Consider the following 19,588-nt stretch of genomic DNA (forward strand, 5'->3'; position numbering starts at 1 on the left):
TACCCTTTCAAAACATTAAATATCAAAAGATGAAGTATCCCGATAAAAAAGTAAAATTTACGGAAACGGTCGCATGCGCTGTCCACAACTTTTAAAAATGAGTAATAAAAATATGTATGAGGCATATATTTCTTAAAAATGAATAGTAGGCATGAGCTTTTGTCAAATTTTTCCAAAAATGTGGACAAATAAAACAAAATATTAATTATTTGATTTTACTGGTGTGAATTTAAGCCTGGATGCAATTTAGGTACTCCCGTTTCCGATTTCATTTTACGGTCACATGATGGCATGCACGAGGATAAAAGCTTATGTGAACGGTTACTGCCAGTCACCACTTATAAAAAAGTAGTGCAGGATATACCTACGCGTATTATCATATACAATATTATAGGTGCCTGCAGGTCACGCCATAATTTATCTGTATCAAATGTGCCTGCAGGTCACACCAAACTTCATCTGTACCATAGGTGCCTGCATATCACATCACTTAAGATCTGTAACATAGCCTATCATTTGAGTCTGCAGGTCACACTGCTAATGATCTGTACCATAGCCTATAATATGTGCCTGCAGGTCACATCTCCATAGATCTGCACCATACGATATTAAAGGTGCCTGCAGGTTACACTTTCATTATATATCTATATGGTATGTATGTCAGGGCACATTGCTATAGATTTGCACCATATATATAAAAGGAAGATGTGGTATGATTGCTAATGAGACAACTCTCCAAAATAGACACAATGACACAAAAATTAAGAATTATAGGTCCCGTAAAGGCCTTTAACAATGAGCAAAGCGCATACCGCATAGTCAGCTATACTAACGGCCTAATTTAAGTACAAACTAATAAACGAAAAACAAATATGTAACACAGCAACAAATGACAACCACTGAACTACCGTTTCCAGACTTAGGACAGGCACATACAGAATGTGGCGGGGTTAAACTAGTTTGAAGGACCAACCTTATCCTAACCTGAGACAGTGGTGAAACAGTAGAACATAAGAACAAAATATAAAAACCAGTTGAAAAAGTCTTTAACTCGTCAAATGGATACCAATAGAAACACATCTTACAAAACACAAAGTATGGATTGGTACTTATACATGCGAATAACAAAAAAGAAGTACAGATCTGAGAGTACTCGCAGTTATCATAGGTGCCTGTAGGTTATTTCACTTAAAATCTGCACCATTGCCTATAATAGGACCTGCAGGTCACACTGCTATTTATCAGTACAATAGCCTTTCATAAAAGCATGTAGGTCACATCTCCATAGATCAAAGCCTATCATGGGTGACTGCAGGTCTTACAGCTTTTTATCTGTACCATAGCCCATCATAGGTGCCTGCAGGTCACATCACCCTTTATCTGCACTATAGTCTATCATGGGTGCCTGCAGGTCACACTGCTTATTTATCTGTACCATAGACTATAATAGGTGCCTGCAGGTCACATCACCACAGATCTGCACTATAACCTATTATGGGCGTCTGTAAGTCACACTGCTATTTATATGTACCTTAGCCTATTATAGGTGCCTACAGGTTACATCACCATAGATCTGCACCATAGTCTATCATAGGTGCCTGTCGGTCACTTCACTACAGATCTGCACTATAGCCTATCATAGGTGCCTGTAGGTCACTTCACTACAGATCTGCACTATAGCCTATCATAGGTGCCTGTAGGTCATACAACTTTTTATCTGCACCATAGCCAATCATAGGCGTCTGTAAGTCACACTGCTATTTATATGTACCTTAGCCTATTATAGGTGCCTACAGGTTACATCACAATAGATCTGCACCATAGTCTATAATAGGTGCCTGTAGGTCATACAACTTTTTATCTGCACCATAGCCAATCATAGGTGCCTGTAGGTCACACTGCTATTTATATGTACCATAGTCTGTAGGTGACTGCAGGTCATACAAGTTTTTATGTGTAAGATAGACTATCAAAGATGCCTGCAATTCACACTGATATCTATCTGTTATATAGTCTTTCTTAGGTGCATGCTTTATGTACCGTATTCTATCATCGTGCCTGCAGGTTTATTTTAGGTGCCTGTAGTTCACACCGCTTTTTTATGTTCCATATCCTATTTGCACCATAGATCTGCACCATAGTCTATCATAGATGCCTGTCGGTCACTTCACTACAGATCTGCACCATAGTCTATCAAAGGTGCTTGTAGGTCACACTGCTATTTATCTGTACCATAGCCTATTATGGGTGCCTGCTGGTCACATCACCATATGTATGCACCAAATCCTATCATAGGTGCCTGCAGGTCCCACAGCGTTTTATCTGTACCATAGTCTATAGGTGACTGCAGGTCATACAACTTTTTATGTGTACCATAGACTATCATAGATGCCTGCAGTTCACACTGATATCTATTTGTTATATAGTCTTTCTTAGGAGCATGTAGGCCACACTACAATAGATCCGTAACATAGTCTATCATAGGTGCCTGCAGTTCAAACCACTATAGATCTGCACCATAGCCTTTCATAGGTGCCTGAAAGCCATACAACATTTTATCTGTACCATAGTCTAGCATATGTGCCTTCAGGTCACATCACCATAAATCTGTACCATAGTCTATCATGGGTCTATCATATGTGCCTGTATGTCACATCACTATAGATCTGCAACCATAGCCTATCATAGGTGCCTACAGGTCACATCGCCATATGTCTGAACCTAAGCCTTTCATAGGAGCCTGCAGGTCACAATGCTATTTATTTATACCACATCCTATCAAAAGTGCATGTAGGTCACACAGCTTTATGTACCATATCTTATCATAGGTGCCTGTAGGTCACAGCGCTTTTATCAGTACCATAGTCTACAGGTGCCTGCATGTCTTATAACTTTTTATCTGTGCCATAGCCTATCATAGGTGCCTGCAGGTCTCACGGATATTTACTTGTTCTATAGTGTATCTTAGTCAATCTGAGTGCCTGCAGGTCACTTTACTATAACTCTGCACTATAGCCTATCATAGGTGCCAACAGGTCAAATCGCCATATGTCTACATAAGCCTTTCATAAGAGCCTACAGGTCATACTGCTATTTATTTGTACCATAGCCTATTATAGGTGCCTGTAGGTCACACAGATTTTTTATTTACCAACATCCATCATAGGTGACTGCAGGTTTATCATAAGTGCCTGTATGTCACACAGCTTTTTGTATGTACCAAATAAAAGCAGAGGTGCCTGTACATATGTCATACCACTTCTTTATGTACCGTATTCTATCATAGTGCCTGCACGTTTATTATAGGTGCCTGTAGGTCACACCGCTTTTTTATGTTCCATATCCTATCATAGGTGCCTGCAGGTCATAACAAAATTTATCTGTACCACCATTGCCTTCAGGTCACACTTTTATTCATATGTAACATTAGCCTTTTGTAACTACCTGCAGGTCACACTGATATGTATCTGTACCATAGCTCATCATATAAGCCTGCAGGTCACTTCACCATAGATCTGTATCATAGGTGCCAACAGGTCAAATCACCATATGTCTGTACATAAGCCTTTCATAAGAGCCTACATGTCATACTGCTATTTATTTGTACCATATCCTATTATAGATGCCTGTAGGTCACGCAGCTTTTTTTATTTACCATAATCCATCATAGGTGACTGCAGGTTTATCATAAGTGCCTGTATGTCACACAGCTTTTTGTATGTACCAAATAAAAGCAGAGGTGCCTGTACATATGTCATACCACTTCCTTATGTACCGTATCCTATCATAGTGCCTGCAGGTCATAACAAAATTTATATGTACCACCATTGCCTTCAGGTCACACTTTTATTCATATGTAACATTAGCCTTTTGTAACTACCTGCAGGTCATACTGATATGTATCTGTACCATAGCTCATCATATCAGCCTGCAGGTCACGTCATCATAGATCTGTATCATAGGTGCATGCAGGTTTTATCCTCATAGATCTTTACCAGAGCCCACCATAGTAGCCTGCTGGTCACACTGATATGTATATGTAACATAGCCTATAATCGGTGCCTGTAGGTCACAAAGCTTTTTTTCTACACCATAGCCTATCATATGTGCCTGCAGGTCACACTGATATTTATTTATACTTTTGTGCATTATAGGAGCACTGTTACTTTGACCCGAATTTATCAAGACATCTTCCGGTTTGCTGATGAAACAAAGAAAACACTTGTTTCTATCATGAAAAGTACGCAAATACAACTCGATAAATCGACTATCTGGTTGTCTGCATATTGGTATTGTAAATCATTATGCAGGCAACCTGATAATCGGTACTTATCGTCCTTCCCTACACCTACATCACCCTGCTTAGTCGCTCCGTAATTCTCGTATCACGGCTTTGAGACCAGAGCAGACATTATCAGCGACGTCACAATGTCTGAGGAGAAGTTATCAGCGACGTCACAATGTCTGAGGAGAAGTTATCAGCGACGTCACAATGTCTGAGGAGAAGTTATCAGCGACGTCACAGTGTGTGAGAACACGTTATCAAGCTTGCTTTCGTCAAGCGTAAAATTGTCTTAGGGAGGGGAAAAAAGACCAGTAATATAACGATAAACAGATAATCGGGTTTTCTTCGTATAGATATCGTAAAAAATGTTGTGACTCGCGATAGGTGCATGAAGGTTGGATCCTTTAATACTATATGAATAAATACCATGGTGAGTTACAGGCACCTATGATAGGAAAAAGAAATAACAGGGTGACCTACAGACACCTATAATATGATATGTAAAATAACATGGTGATCTACAGGCACCTATGAAAGGAAATGTAAAATGATCTTGAATAACAAGTTGACTTACAGGCCCCTATAATATGATATGGATAAATATCATGGTGACCTACAGGCACCAATGATAGGATATGTAAAATAACCGGGTGACCTACAGGCACCTCAGATAATTATGGTACATATCAATAACAGGGTGAATTACAGGCACCTCAGATAATTATGGTACATATCAGTTAACAGGGTGAATTACAGGTACATGGGATGTTTTCAAAATTGCAACGACAGAAATTTCTTGGCATGACTTCTTATCTACCTGAAAGAACATTGATGCCACCAATGAATTCCACACGCGAACACATACATGTCCTGCTTTTAAATGAAACTACTGTGAGTTAGAAAAAGATCTTCTATGTATAAGTACCGAAATGGATATTACCAAATATAGACCAGTGGCGGATTCAGGAATTTTCATAAGAGGAGACTCACTGACTGCCTAAGAGAAAGCTCGCTCCAGTCATGCTTCAGTGATTTCCTATATTATCAACCAATGTTTTTCCCTCAAAAGGGGGAGGTAGGGTGCCCCCCCCCCCCCCTAAATCCGCCTTTGTAGACTAAAAAGTAAAAGTACTAATTTGCAAAGACAAATCAAAGAATACTATAACACGTTATTATTAATAAGATGAAATACAACGTCAGTACCTAGAATCTATACTTCAAAACCATCGTGTATTATTTGTGAAGTTGATACGGAATATTTATCAACAAGATCTTGGTATCTTCCGATGAATTTTTTTAGAAAAAGGACGAGACTTTCTGCTCAGACACTGGTGACTTTTAACAAAGTTTGAGAAGCATCTGTGTAATGTTTTCAAAATTGCAACGACAGAAATTTCTTGGCATGACTACTTATCCACCGGAAAGAATATTGATGTCACCAATGAATTCCACACGTGAACACATACATGTCCTGCTTTTAAATGAAACTAATGCGGGTTAGAAAAAGATCTTCTGTGTGGAGTAAAATAACATTTAATTAGATTTTAAAGTCCTTTAACACGACGCCACTCTTTGACATCATGATTTACCAAAAAAGGGAAAAAAACACTGCAGTTAAAACTTCGCATTCATGTTTTTTTTTTATTATAATGAAGTGTTATCTAATTGAGAATACTTTTAAGATTTGGTACATAGAGTACCCGCTTATAATAAATAAATGCCCGTGCAAATACGTTAATGAACTAATATATAAAGAAAGAAATATCATAAATATTTATTAAAAATAATCATTACATAGAAAATGATTCCAAATTGTACGTCGCAAGAGATGCAAATATTAAATGACGAAATGGAGAATAAATTAAATCTTTACTATTTAGAAGATTAAACGACAGAACAAACAGTGCCAAAAAGAGAGCAAGAAAGGCTGCATGCAGAAACGGATTTTGTAGGAGAGCAAAATATATAGTTCATGTATAGACTTTTAGCATATATACCACTCCATACGATGCCTAGTTTGTGCCCCCTTTTTTCAAAATCCTGGATCTGCATGTTGCATAAGTAAAAAAAAAAAATGCGGGATGTAACATTTATGACAATCATAAGACCATCATAAGTCATGTCATGAGGTGTATTAAGTGTACGATAAAATTTATAAATATCATGACTTGAGACCTTTTCGAATACATATCTTATGACATGTCCTTAAACCATCGTAATACTCTGTACATGTCTTATTCATAAGATACTTTCGAAATCAATGCTCATGTCTTGCTTATCAATTTCCTCCTTGTCCCTCATATAAAAAATTGAAATTCATGATAACCTGCGTGAGCAGATCTACAACATTTTAAAAGTTGGTGCTATGTAAATGTGACCTGCAGTCACCTATCATTTTGCCTGCTATGACTGTAAATGGTATTTTAAAAATTTCCAATAAACAGTAATTTTCAACGTAATTCGAAGAGGATAATCAAAAGATAAAAACGGAAAATCTAAAATTAAAGGAGAAAAGATACATATTATAGAGACTGACAGACTTTAATTATGAAGTTAAGCACCAACTGAGTCACTTGGCATATAATAACATCGTCGATTTTAATCTCAATTTTTTGGCGGAATTAATATTACTTGTAAATCACAGGCTATACTACAAATGTATTGATAATCAAGAAACCTTGCACTTCAATGCAATGAATTTATTGCAAATTGCTCAATTATGTTTCCTTTAAGATGTTTAGATCTATGTTTTTGGTTGGGACTACATTAACTTGCGCATACAATTTTCGTAGTGCAACGTTTTTGACGTTGGGTGACTGGCAGTAACCCTTCACATAAGCTTTTATCCTCGTGCTGATGGCATCGATATCAAAACCCTCTAATCATTTGGTGTCATCATTGGGGTGATGGAATTAATATAGAAAGGTATGGGCGAATTTCTCTTAAAGAAATCTATTTAAGGTTCAGATTTCTCTTTAAGAAATCTATTAAGATTTATTCTGAACCTTAAATAGATTTCCTTAAGAGAAATTCGACCATACCTTTCTAAGGGTCTTGATAGGAGACAGTCATATTCTGTAATTGTTCAGGTAATTTTTCCCTATTCTTTATATTTTTTGACAATTTTTTTCTATTCTTTTATTTTTAGGTAAATTTTACTGTAGATTTGGTCCATTAGTCTGTTTTTTGTATACCCCATCCATACCCTCTTTTACATCTAGCGGACTCGGAGACAAATTTCTCGGGTGGAACCTATAGCCGTATTAGTCCAAATAATTATGACGTCTTTTAAAAAAAGCTATTTTATTTTTTTGCTCTGACTAGCATTTCAAGACGTCATAATTATTCAAAAGGAATAGAAACGCGGCTCGAGATCAATCGGGACTCCCGTGGAGCTATAATCTATATGACTCGGTCGGAAGTTAGTATGATTAATAATATAAAGATTCATGACGGAGGTCCATTCCCTGTCATATATGTCGGTCATCTAAATTCACTTGCTTGAGAAGACAACAAGGAGAGAAAAAAACCAAGTCAAGTAAGAACTATTATACCATGTAAAAGCTAAGGCCTTAGGTATCCTTTTGATTACTCTTCTGACATATGTTAAATTTGCAATAAATTCTTATGAAAAGCTTTATTAAAATAGACCTCGGTTTGAAATTTGCGAGAGTTTCATCCGGATTATAAAAAAAAAAATGCAGTGTTTTGATTTTTTTCTGAAGGCTCGACAACCATGAAAGGCAAAACAAAATAGTTGATATCATTATGAAGCTGGGACTTTTTTTAAAACGTTGGCTATTTTTTATGTTTCTTGCAAAATTTCTGAATTTTCTACGATTTTCAAAAACTTTAGATTGGAATTTCATTATTCTGGCAAAACGTGTCTTTCAATCTGGCAGCGTAATAAGATTGTTTTTCAAATGTTGAAAAGTAGAAAGAACAAAGTGACATCCTGAGATATCATTTTAAAGAAGAAACATTTTCCTACAATTTGGTTTAAATAACGAATGCTTAATTTAATTAGTATATTGTAAATGATTCTATTTCGAAACATACTGAAAATTTTAAGTAGTGTGTAAAAAAAATACACCAACACACAAAAAAAAAAACTCCGTGAAATAGACATGACATTGAAATACAATTCAAAAGCTTAATCTTTTTTGTATACCATGGTGTTGGTTTTATGAAAATGGTGCTAGAAACGAATTTTTCTATGATTTTCAAAATCCCTTGTTTATAGTTTACATTGACGCCATTTTGTTTAGTCAAGTTCCAGACCAAACGAAGTCTGAAAGTACAGACAACAAATGTATAGACTTCCACTTTGAAATCAACTGTCGTTTTAAATACGATTTAATTCATTTTTTTTTTCAAATACTACTTTATTTGATATTGCAGTTTGCCATAACTAAGCGTTGTCGCAAATTACCATAAGACAGCATATCAGTTCTTTCTTTTTCTCTCCCAGAGCAGTATATATAAAAAAGAAGATGTGGTATGATAGCCATTGAGAAAACTCTCCAAAAGAGACCAAATGAAACAGAGAAATTAACAACTATAGGTCACCGTTACGGCCTTCAACAATGAGCAAAAAACGGGGTTAAACATGTTAGCGGGATTCCATACCCTCCCCCTAACCTGGGACAGTGGCGCAACAGTATAACATAAGAACGAACTATAAAAAATAGTTAGGCTTAACTCATCAGATGGATACAAATACAAATACAACACAGAGTGGACGTGGCCGGGAACTTGTACAATGTATATCTCAACAACAAAAAGACACTAAGTACAGATCTGAGAGTACTCGCAGTTACTGACAGCTAGTTCAAAGCCACTGGTAACATCTAATAAAAAAATCATGCATCTAAGAGTATAGTCTAGAAGTCGCAAAATATGCATAAGTGTTAAAAATACCAACAAATATGTGGATGTTGGAAAGTGTTTACTGTTTCTAATCAAAAAATTAATTGCACTGCGACATCATTTGGCATATGTGCTAGGCGTGATTCGTTGTTAACATCTTAAATATATACGACAAAAGTTAGCGTATCAATGATACCTGCAATTGGATATCCCATTCCGGTTTTTATTAAACACCTCTAATCTATGTTCTTATATCTAGATAAAATACTACATTTGTTCACGTACGTCTTCCCTTATACTTTTCTACACCAGTCATATTCCAAAATAGAAAAAAATATTTTTTTCACTTTTTGCATGACCTTTCTTTTTAAAAACTCCTATAATGTCGGTTTTCATCTATTTGTTCAAAACTTCATGAAATATCAAGACGAGGATAAGGATGTTTTGTTATATTGTTGTATTTTTTTTGTATATATATAAAGGAATTGTATATTTTAATTGTATATTTTAAATCATGATTAAATGACCAAGTTCGATAACTACTGCTAGATAAGTTATGAGCCAGTTAGAGCGACGGGATGTAATTAACGCACCGTCCGAGACAGAGATGCATCATAAAATATATCCTTTAAGTCGGCCGCGTTTCCATTCCTTTTAAATATACAATTCCTTGATGAAACTATAAAATATATTTAAGTAATCTTTTTAGTTAAATAGAAATAATCACAAACTACATGTACATTGTAGTTAGTTTTAATAGGAACAGATCATTTGGGGTTCTTGATGGTTCATTTGCGTTAATTTGATAGAAAAACAATTCTCCAGAAAGATAAAAGATTGATCTTGTTAGAGCATGAATGTGCATACACTCCTTCCCTGGTAAAGATAACGATCTTGAAAATGGGTACTGATCTTAATTGTGAAGAAAAAGTCCGTTACATTTATAGATATAAGCTGTAAACAACAAAAATTTTAAGCAAAAAGAGAATTGATATTTCTAGTCTTTAATGTTGGAGAGTGGTCATTGATTAAGATGCACAGAGATTTATGCTGATACATATATCTTTAGAACCTTTCGTTTGTATATATACATCAGGGGCGGATCCAGGATTTTGGAAAAGGGGGGGGGGGGGGGGGGGGGGGGGGGCGCGGAGTATGTAAAGTTCGCCGAGCGGAGCGAAGCGAAAAAAAATTTGGACCTATTTTTGGATAAAAAACATAAAATAAGTGTAAAATGCACTTTTTTAACGGTTTCTGACGTGGGGCATGTATATTTTATAGTTAAAGTGTAAGGGTTGGACATTTTTGATGCCGTATTCTCCCCGTTAATTGTCTATTATAAAATGATTGGATGGATGCAAAGCTATGTACTGATATATTTGATGTGGGATTTGTCAGTCAGAAATGGACATGGAAAATTCACATTTGTTGTAAGGTTAGTTAGTATAACCCCACAGATTTCTTGTTGAAAACAAGATATACGGCCATTCAATGAAATTTACAATACGACAGACAGGAACAAAGACAAACTAGCAATTTTTATCCAAATGTTTGGTTGAAATGTTTCACCCAACAAGGGAAGTGAGGGGTTCCAAATCAACCAAAGGCTACGAATGAGTCTGAAATGACAACGAAGTTGTGAATGACGGTCGACAAATGGAGACATAGAGGCCACACCGAGCAGGCAGGATGCATTCCGGCCTTGAAAAAAGTATTCAGCATATCAGTTCGGCGAAATAGACATTCCGGTCAGATATGGGATTTACAACATGCAAACCCCCGGCCCCAAAAAAATTACGCCCGTTTTTCATTCATCATGTTCCTTTAATGCTCAATAATTCTGTGGGAAATCTTTGTTTCTAATAGCAAAAAAGTGGACAAGATAACCAGTATTGTTTTCAATCCAGATACGGCCAGAATTTTTGTTTAAGGCAAAAATCAGGGTCAGAATTTTTTCTCTAAAAATATCTCAGACTGCTCCCTCAAATCAAATGGTCCGTACCTTAGATTTTAAATCTACCTAGAGCTTACTGACTGGGGATTATTATTCAGCAATGTTATTAATGGGCTGGGGCGTGTGGGGTTAAACATGTTTTCGTAGGTCATTGCTGTGGAACTTTTTTTTCATGAGAGTGTAATAGAGTATTACTTTCTGTTTGGTTGAATTGTAAAATAGAAGTCAATACGTTCTTGCTCGATCCTTTGTCGCTTTGAAGGTGTCATGCTTGTCATCCTCAGCCTAAGCAATGTGTTACTGTAATTTGAATTTCAAAATGACTGAGTGACGTTTTTTCGACGCACTGGTCAACTCCACCGTAGCGAATCACATGACTTTGACATAATCAGTAATATATTACAGGAAATACGAGAGAAAAATATCTTTATAAGTAAAAAATTGTCGCATAAAAATTAAATACACAGGAAATGGCAAAGTTCACGAAGTCAAGTCTGATTAATCATTTTACAAAAAAAAAAAAAAAAAAGTGCAAGCAAAAGGGGGGGGGGGGGCGTACGCCCTCTACGCCCCCCCCCCCCCCTCTGGATCCGCCACTGTACATGTTATTAGTTTTTGTCTCCTCTATGACAAAAGTCTCAGTATACGAGACATACATTTAGTTATTACTATCCGGCAGCGGCGGCGTAAACTATTTGTATTAAGCTTTATATTTCAGAAGGTAGAAGACCTCGATGCTTCATATCTTGTATGCAGATACCTTATGACACGAAGTTTCTGTCAATCATATGTCCAATCTCCTTGTTCTCATTTGAAATATTCAGCGACTGCTTGAAAAACAAGTTGAGTGTTTTTGTCATGTAAATTTCTCACTTATTATGAGTCATAGGACAACTATATTTGATTGATTGATTGTTGGTTAACGTCCAGTGGCAAATATTTCATGCATGTTCAAGACAACTATATTTGGTATATGGGTTCCTTGCAACATCTACATGTCCGTCAGACAGGGTTCACATGACCTCGACCTCATTTCATGGATCAGTGAACAAGGTTGAAGTTACATGGTTAGGTCTGTTTCTCAAATAATTAGAGCAGTAGGACAACTATGTGTGGTGTATGGAATGACTGTAATTATTTGGTTTATTTTGACTTAGACCTCAATTTCATGGTTCATTGGTCGACGTTAAGTTTTTGTGTTTTCAAATTGATAAAGTTTTTTTTTTTCAAGTACTATAAGCAGTAGGTCAACTTTACTTGTTGTATGGAATGACTGTAATGGGTACCTGTCAGTCTGGCAGGTTTATTTTGACCTTGACCTCATTTTCATGGTTCATTGGTCGATGTTAAGTTTTTGTGTGTTGGTCTGTTTTTCGAGTACTACAAGCAATAAGTCAATTATATTTGGTTTATGGAATGATTGTTAGGTGTTTATGTCTGTCTGGCAGGTTTCATCTAACCTTGACCTCACTTTCATGGATCTTTGGGCAATGTTAAGTTTTTTGTGTTTTGGTCTGTTTTTCAAGTACTATAAGCAATATGTCAACTGTATTTGATGTATGGAATCATTGTAAGGTGTATACATCTGTTTAGCAGGTATCATCCGACCTAATCAAGTTTCTGTGATGCTTTAAGTAAATCCTTTATCTTTAAAACTTTTAACATAAAATCAATGCTCAGTAAAGCAGGCGACACATTTCAGCGTGTGCACTCTTGTTTAATTAACAGACATAAAAAATTTTAGTTTTTTAAATTTACAGAATTGATAAAGTATGATGATAAAATGAATTTTAAAATAATAATGTTTGGTTATACAGGACGAACTGCATAAAGAATGGAAATGGTGAGCTAAGAAAATCATTAATATTGCAGACTTAAAACTCCATAGAAGGGGATTTGGAAACATCATTGATGCTCGATAGGTCAGTTGAATGTTAAGATCATCACTACAATACCTTATTCAAGACTTGAATGTTACATTTGTTGATGAAATAGAAGATTGTCTAAGAGTATCTTAGAAGGAACAGTTTCCACAAAAGTAATGGTAAGAAACCTAAATTTGGACATGGAAAGCTTTAAAAAGTTTTTTCGTGGATTTTTTAACTGTAAAAGAGGCACGTAAATAACGTTGACTGCTACATGAAATACAGCTAAGTAAATTTATCAATTATGGACTTTTGACCAGGTTAAGACGTTATATGTGGACCTGTTCAAATTATATTGACCTAGGACGAAGTCATTTCTGTTTATGGATGACTTTTTCTATATATAGAGAAAAAAAATACCTGATTAAAAAATGAGTGTTCTCATGTATTTGGTGGAAGTATTTGACTTAATGGTTTGTCAAGGTCTGCATAAAAACCTAAAAATAATTGGCAGTTATATTTCAACGAGCCAAAGTTGTATGAAAATAATTAGCAAAATATGTGACATAGCCCATTTACTGTAACGTGACCTTAACATGTTTAAGTGGTGTACCATGCAATACTTTGAAATTTTTGTCTCTAGTTTTTTACAGATTATATAAGTTTTAAAAATTTAATTTCTGATGGTAAATACTAGTAGATTATTTTACGCAGATGCTTTTGATAATCTTTATGTTTGAATCAGATAACATAATTCTGTGGTACTTTATTTTTTCAGATAAGAAAGAAAAGGCAAAAAGTAAACAGAAAAATAGAACATTCAGATGTTTACTGTTAGCAGAAAACTGTAGGAAGAGACACACTCAGAAATTTTTCACTGCTACTTTAGATTTTGAAATTTATTATTTTCTCATCACTTGGAGTCCATCTTCCGTCGTCGTCTGTTTACTTTTACACAAATCTTCTACTCTGAAAAAAACTGGTTTAAAGTTAACTTAACTTGGCCACAACCATCATTTGGGTTTCTAGTTTCGAAAATGTGTTCGATGACCACGCCTGCCAACCAAGATGACCGACATGGCTAAAAAAGAACATAGGGATAAATTGCATTTTTTCTCTATTACTTTGAAAACCATTATAAATAGAGAAAATCCGACACAGCAGAAATGTTCAGACTGTTGTGCCCTACCAATTGTCTACATACGCCAAAACTGTCAGACGACTTTTTTCAGGAGTTATTGTACTTGAAGAACAAATTTTACCGTTTTTTTTTTTCATTTTTGCCTATCATCTTGAAAACTTTAATAGATAGAGAGAAACTTTAAACTCTAAAAAAATATCAGCAAGACAAGTTCTACATTTTAAAAGTTACATAGTCAAAATCGTCAGTCGACTCCTTATTAGAGTTAATACCTTTTGATGACGATATTTACCAATGTTTTACTTTATCAAGCAAACATTATCAGCCAGACAAGAGCTACAATTAAGTTTTATAAAGGAAATCATCCGATGACTCCTTATTAGGGTTATTCTCCTTTATATATGATTTTTACATATTTTTTTTTTTTGCATATTGCCTTATATGATAAAAAAAATATATATAATATATAAATAAAAAAAAATAATATATACATAGACACTTTAAATCACAAAAATGTCATCAAGGCTAGATCTATTAACTAGTCAAATTTTGTAGATATAGTTATTAGACTGTCACTCTCTTCAGGAGTGATTGCCCTTAAATAAAGATTGTTTACCATCTTTTGTGTTATGAGCAAAAACTGAAGAAGATAGAGAGAAACTAAACAGACTAAATGATCAGCAATACAAATCAACAAAACAGAGATTTTTGTCATGAATTCTATGCTCGTCTACAATGTTGGAGTGTGTCCTTTATTGAATATGCACATAGACCAAGGTGAGCGACACAAGCTCTTAAGAGCCTCTAGTTTTTAATGGTTATAGTACTGCAATACATTAATCTGTAGTAGATTGTTATCTGTATTCAATGAATTGTTCAGATTGCATCTTAAAATGACAGTACATATTCACATGTATTGTTATTGTCGGAGACGTTATTGTCTGGTTTCAAATTCGTGACAGAACATTATTTCAACAAAATGAAGTGACATATTTGTTACTCTTGTAAAAGTTCTTGGAAGAAATTACTTCTTATCAGTGACAGAAATTTATTTGAACAAAATCAATTTTTTTTATGGCTGTCAATACATTTGGAAGAAATTTCTTCCAACCAGTGACAGAAATTTATTTTAACAACATGAACAAAAACAAACTCATTGCTGTAAATGCACTTGGAAGAAATTTCTTCCAAGAAGTGGTGGGTTCTTTATATGGGATGAAATGAACCGTTTCATACTGCTGTAAAAGCACTTGGAAGACATTTCTTCCAAAACGTTTTTGAAATGAAATAACTTTTTTGTTTTGCTATACATATACCTGATTGTAAATGTATTAATATAAAGGAAGAAACCATTATATAGGAACAAATAAAATGAATAATTTTAGTTGAATAATTTTTGAGCAATTTTTTTTTGCTAAATTTAATTGAAGAGATTTCCGCTGTAGAAAGAAATAATTCAATTCAAAAAAAAAATTACTGTAATGTTGTAAAAGTACTTGGAAGAAATTTCTTCCAAGGAGAAACAGAAATTTCATATTTCTATATGTATTTGTAGTGATTTTAACTGGTTTAATAGCACTTGGAAGAAATTTCTTCCAACTGGAGAGAAGATACAAAATGACGTGATCAAGTTGAATTTATTAACCATAATTGTGATTTTTTTTTAAAATTAATTACTTTTTCTAAATCAAGTCAAGAACAAAATGTAGTGCACGTTTTTTTGTATACTTTGCATTCAATTTTATCAATTTATAGGTACCTGTTTCTTCACTTAATTGTGATATTTCTGTTGTTAAAAAATTAAAATGTGATTTTAACACATATACCCAATAAAATTGTCATGGTAATGGTGTATTTTTGTCAATTTATTCCATTTACCAGAGAAGAAATTTCTTCCAACACCGATTTTCTACAGAAAATACCAAACAAAAGGAGAATATTAGCATACGAGTTTGAAAAATTAGGCATTTTCGCGATATCAGCAAATTTTTACCTCTAAAAAGGACATTCTTGGATTTTCCTTTTTTATTTTGGACTGTCTTTATTCTAGTTTGTTAATAACGAGCCATCAGAGGAGCATAATTTAAATAATACAACTTTGAGTTACTACCTATTATGTAAATACATTTCAATACTGCATACCAACACTTTGGAATTAAAATGCGCTGTAAATCATGCAAATGCCAACACACTAGTACTGGCTGATAGTGTTCTTTGTAAACTGTATAATGAATACAAGAACTGCTTATATTTTACAATGAGATTATTTAAAAGAAATGAAGAAAGCGTTGCTTTTAGCGTATTTTTTTGTTCAGGAAGGATACCCCATACACTTTCTTTTCTTTTTTTCAAAAAACTTCATTATTTCAATATATGATATTTCGAGTAAACAAAAACAAAATATATCAGTGAGAATCAAATTTCCTTATCATGCAATTAATAGAGAAGCATATTATAGTACCTCGCTAAAATAAAAATAGATAATCTGGACAGATGTAGACAGACTACATTACAATAAGATTTTTTTAAGAACATTTGTCAACGAAACAGCAACCCGACCAAATGCCACCAATGTGTCTTCAACATAGCTTCATCTGGCTCCTTAACTAAATGTGTACTAGTTCAGTAAAAATTGACGTCACATTAAACTCCGAAACATATAAATGAACGAAATTTAAAAAGACAAACAAAGGCAAGAGACCCCTGACCTTGTACAGACATACAAATACGGCGGATTTTTAACAATTTTTGTGAGATTGAGATTAACATACATTTACTAGGATTATATTCTAGATAATATTTCATGATTTGCCCAAATGTTTTACCAATATTGAGTTGGACATTCATGAAATACTAATAAAACATTCCCTTTATATGTGACTTGGATGGAGAGTTGTCTCATTGGCACTCAAACCATATCTTATTGTATCTATCTCTCCTTATAGAATGAATTTTGTATATTTCATAGAAAGAAGAAGCTTATGTTAGCTGACGTTGAACAAGATGGTAAAAGTCGTGATATTGGTGAAAGACATTTATTCCATGGTACTGATTCATTGGAAACCTGTTATGGTATCTGCACAAATAATTTTGACTTCAGAACCAGTGGTCGCAATGCAACCATGTACGGTCAAGGCTCCTATTTTGCCGTCCATGCCAAATATAGCCATAGCTACACAAAAGTAAATACATCTTCGGATAATCGTATCATGTTTAGATCCAAAGTTCTTGTCGGTCAATTCACAAAAGGTAACCCTTCCCTACGCCGGCCTCCTGAAATTCCGGGACAGTTTCATAAATTATATGATTCATGCGTAGATGATGTACAAAATCCACAGATTTTCGTAGTGTTCGACAGGAACCAATGTTATCCGGAGTATCTCATCATGTACAAAGACAGAGAAACAATAAGTAAAAAAAGCGGCCATTCCATGACTTATGCACTTTCTGAAGAAACGGTGTCTACATTTCCATTACAAGAAGGCGATTCAAGAGAGGGTCAATCTATTCCAGGAGGTAAAAGCTCTTTAGAAAAATCAAAAACTGCCTTAAGGAAACCAAAATCGGTATTAAAAGCGCCTTTAAATCAGCCTTGAAAAGGAAAATGAGAGATAATATACAACTTGTTATACAATAGATGTTAAAGTGCATACTACAACTTACACTGTGTGACTGTGTGAAATGTTACATTATATTGTATATTGTAAAATTGATGTTTTTTCTATAACTACTGTACATAGCGTAAACGTGTTTATACTTGCATTCTCAACAAATATAACTAACTTTGAAAAATTCATAGTCCAGGAAATCTTAGTTCTATAAGTTTGATATACCTTGATTATTTAATCTATAATAACTGTGTTACTAGTACTTTGAAAGAGAACAGGTTCTGAAATGTTTTATCAATATAAAATTACTGTATCAGCCTTATGTTAATAGTTGACACAAATGTAGATTTATTTTACGCGGTCAATCCAGATAAATGTAATCTCCTTTCAAGTATTACAGTTTAACTATGTAAATAGTAGTGGAAACAATGTGAGCGCTTTCAAGACTACACTACTTGACACATTTTTATTCAATTTCGATTTTAGATGTATATAAGCAATATAAAATGTTCCATAAAACTTTCATTTCAAAGTGATACAACTCCTTTTAAAAAAATTATCAGCACTTATTTTTAACGTATCTAAGTACATGTATTTTAAATGAAAAGTTTATGGAACATTGCATTGCAAACTCTCTCATTACTATATTTATTGTCAGATTTTCATTAGATCTATATAAAAATAAGTAAATGTGATGTGATTGCAAATGAGCCAACTATATGTATGACAGTTTTCTATCAACTTGTCTCGGGTAAGTTCGTAAATCATTACCGGTCAATAATTGTTTACACGAAATATGTTTCTTTGAAATGAACATTCTATGAACAATAATATTGTATTGCACTATGATGCTTACATTCAGTTTTTTTATAACAAAGATTGTTATCACAATGCCATGGAAGAATTCTATATTCAGTTCAGATCAAATATTTTAACAGGAGTTAGGCCGCTGGAAGAACTAGTAGATCAAATATGGGAAATTGCATCATAAGTGATTTAATGCCTACATTTTTCGTAGTATAAGTATGCAAAGAAACAAACACAATACAATATTCACCAAGTCTATTCGCCTGTGCGTTCTATATTTATATGCCTCAACACTTTTCTCGAGTTTTACTGTCTGAATATTTGATAGGCAGCTTGATAAGTGGAGAAGTGTAAGCAGTTTTAGGATCTGTCGGACGCATACTTTCTATATGTCAATATTTTGAATTAATTTTATTTTACACATCCGCTAGTACTACTGAACATAATGACCTGTCATTTAGTCAACTGCTGTGCAGTTATGAGTTGTAGCGTGAGAGCGTTTGTTTTTTTTTATTTGCCAAACATTTACTTCTTGTTGTTCCAAAATTTGAGTAACTGTTACAAGTTTGATAGGATTAGTAGAGTAACACGTGTATTTTTGTTGAAATGACTACCCTTCGACATATATAATTACCATGTGCACCTTCAGAAACATAAGAAAGCTGTTCTATTACTACAATGGTATATCTGATCATTGGTTGAGAGAATGAACGTGTATAAGTAATTGATCGGTCATTCATTTTATCACCGTATCAGATATAAATAAAAATCATTAGAATGGCCATTTCAAATAGAAATATAACGATTTTTGTGTGTTTGTTTAAGCCTCGAATTAAAAACCTACAAACATGTGACATCCGCTATTATATGGAGGTTTACAGCTCTTCACTTTGCACTTGCTTTAGAAGTGATATATCTCAACAACGCAACAAAAACAACGTTTATTGACAACATTCTTATGTAATCCTTTCGATCCAAAACGGAGACTCATGACTTGCGTAAATGGAGATATTGGGTATGAATCAAGGAGATAGCAACCAAAGTACTTTTAGTTTTTTA

General features: G+C 34.3%; 1 protein-coding gene across 1 annotated transcript in view; it reads left to right on the forward strand.

Annotated features, from left to right (window-relative positions):
* The window catches only part of LOC127732087 (uncharacterized), a 39,776-nt gene extending 21,667 nt beyond the window's left edge, over positions 1-18,109 (forward strand). Inside the window, exon 14 of the mRNA XM_052241140.1 lies at positions 17,083-18,109. Within this exon, the coding sequence (XP_052097100.1) occupies positions 17,083-17,710 (628 nt within the window). The 3' untranslated portion in view covers positions 17,711-18,109. The remainder of the gene's footprint in view (positions 1-17,082) is intronic.
* The last annotated feature ends 1,479 nt before the right edge of the window (positions 18,110-19,588 follow it).

This window comes from Mytilus californianus, unplaced genomic scaffold, assembly GCF_021869535.1.
Source record: "Mytilus californianus isolate M0D057914Y unplaced genomic scaffold, xbMytCali1.0.p SCAF_22, whole genome shotgun sequence".
NCBI lineage: Eukaryota > Metazoa > Mollusca > Bivalvia > Mytilida > Mytilidae > Mytilus > Mytilus californianus.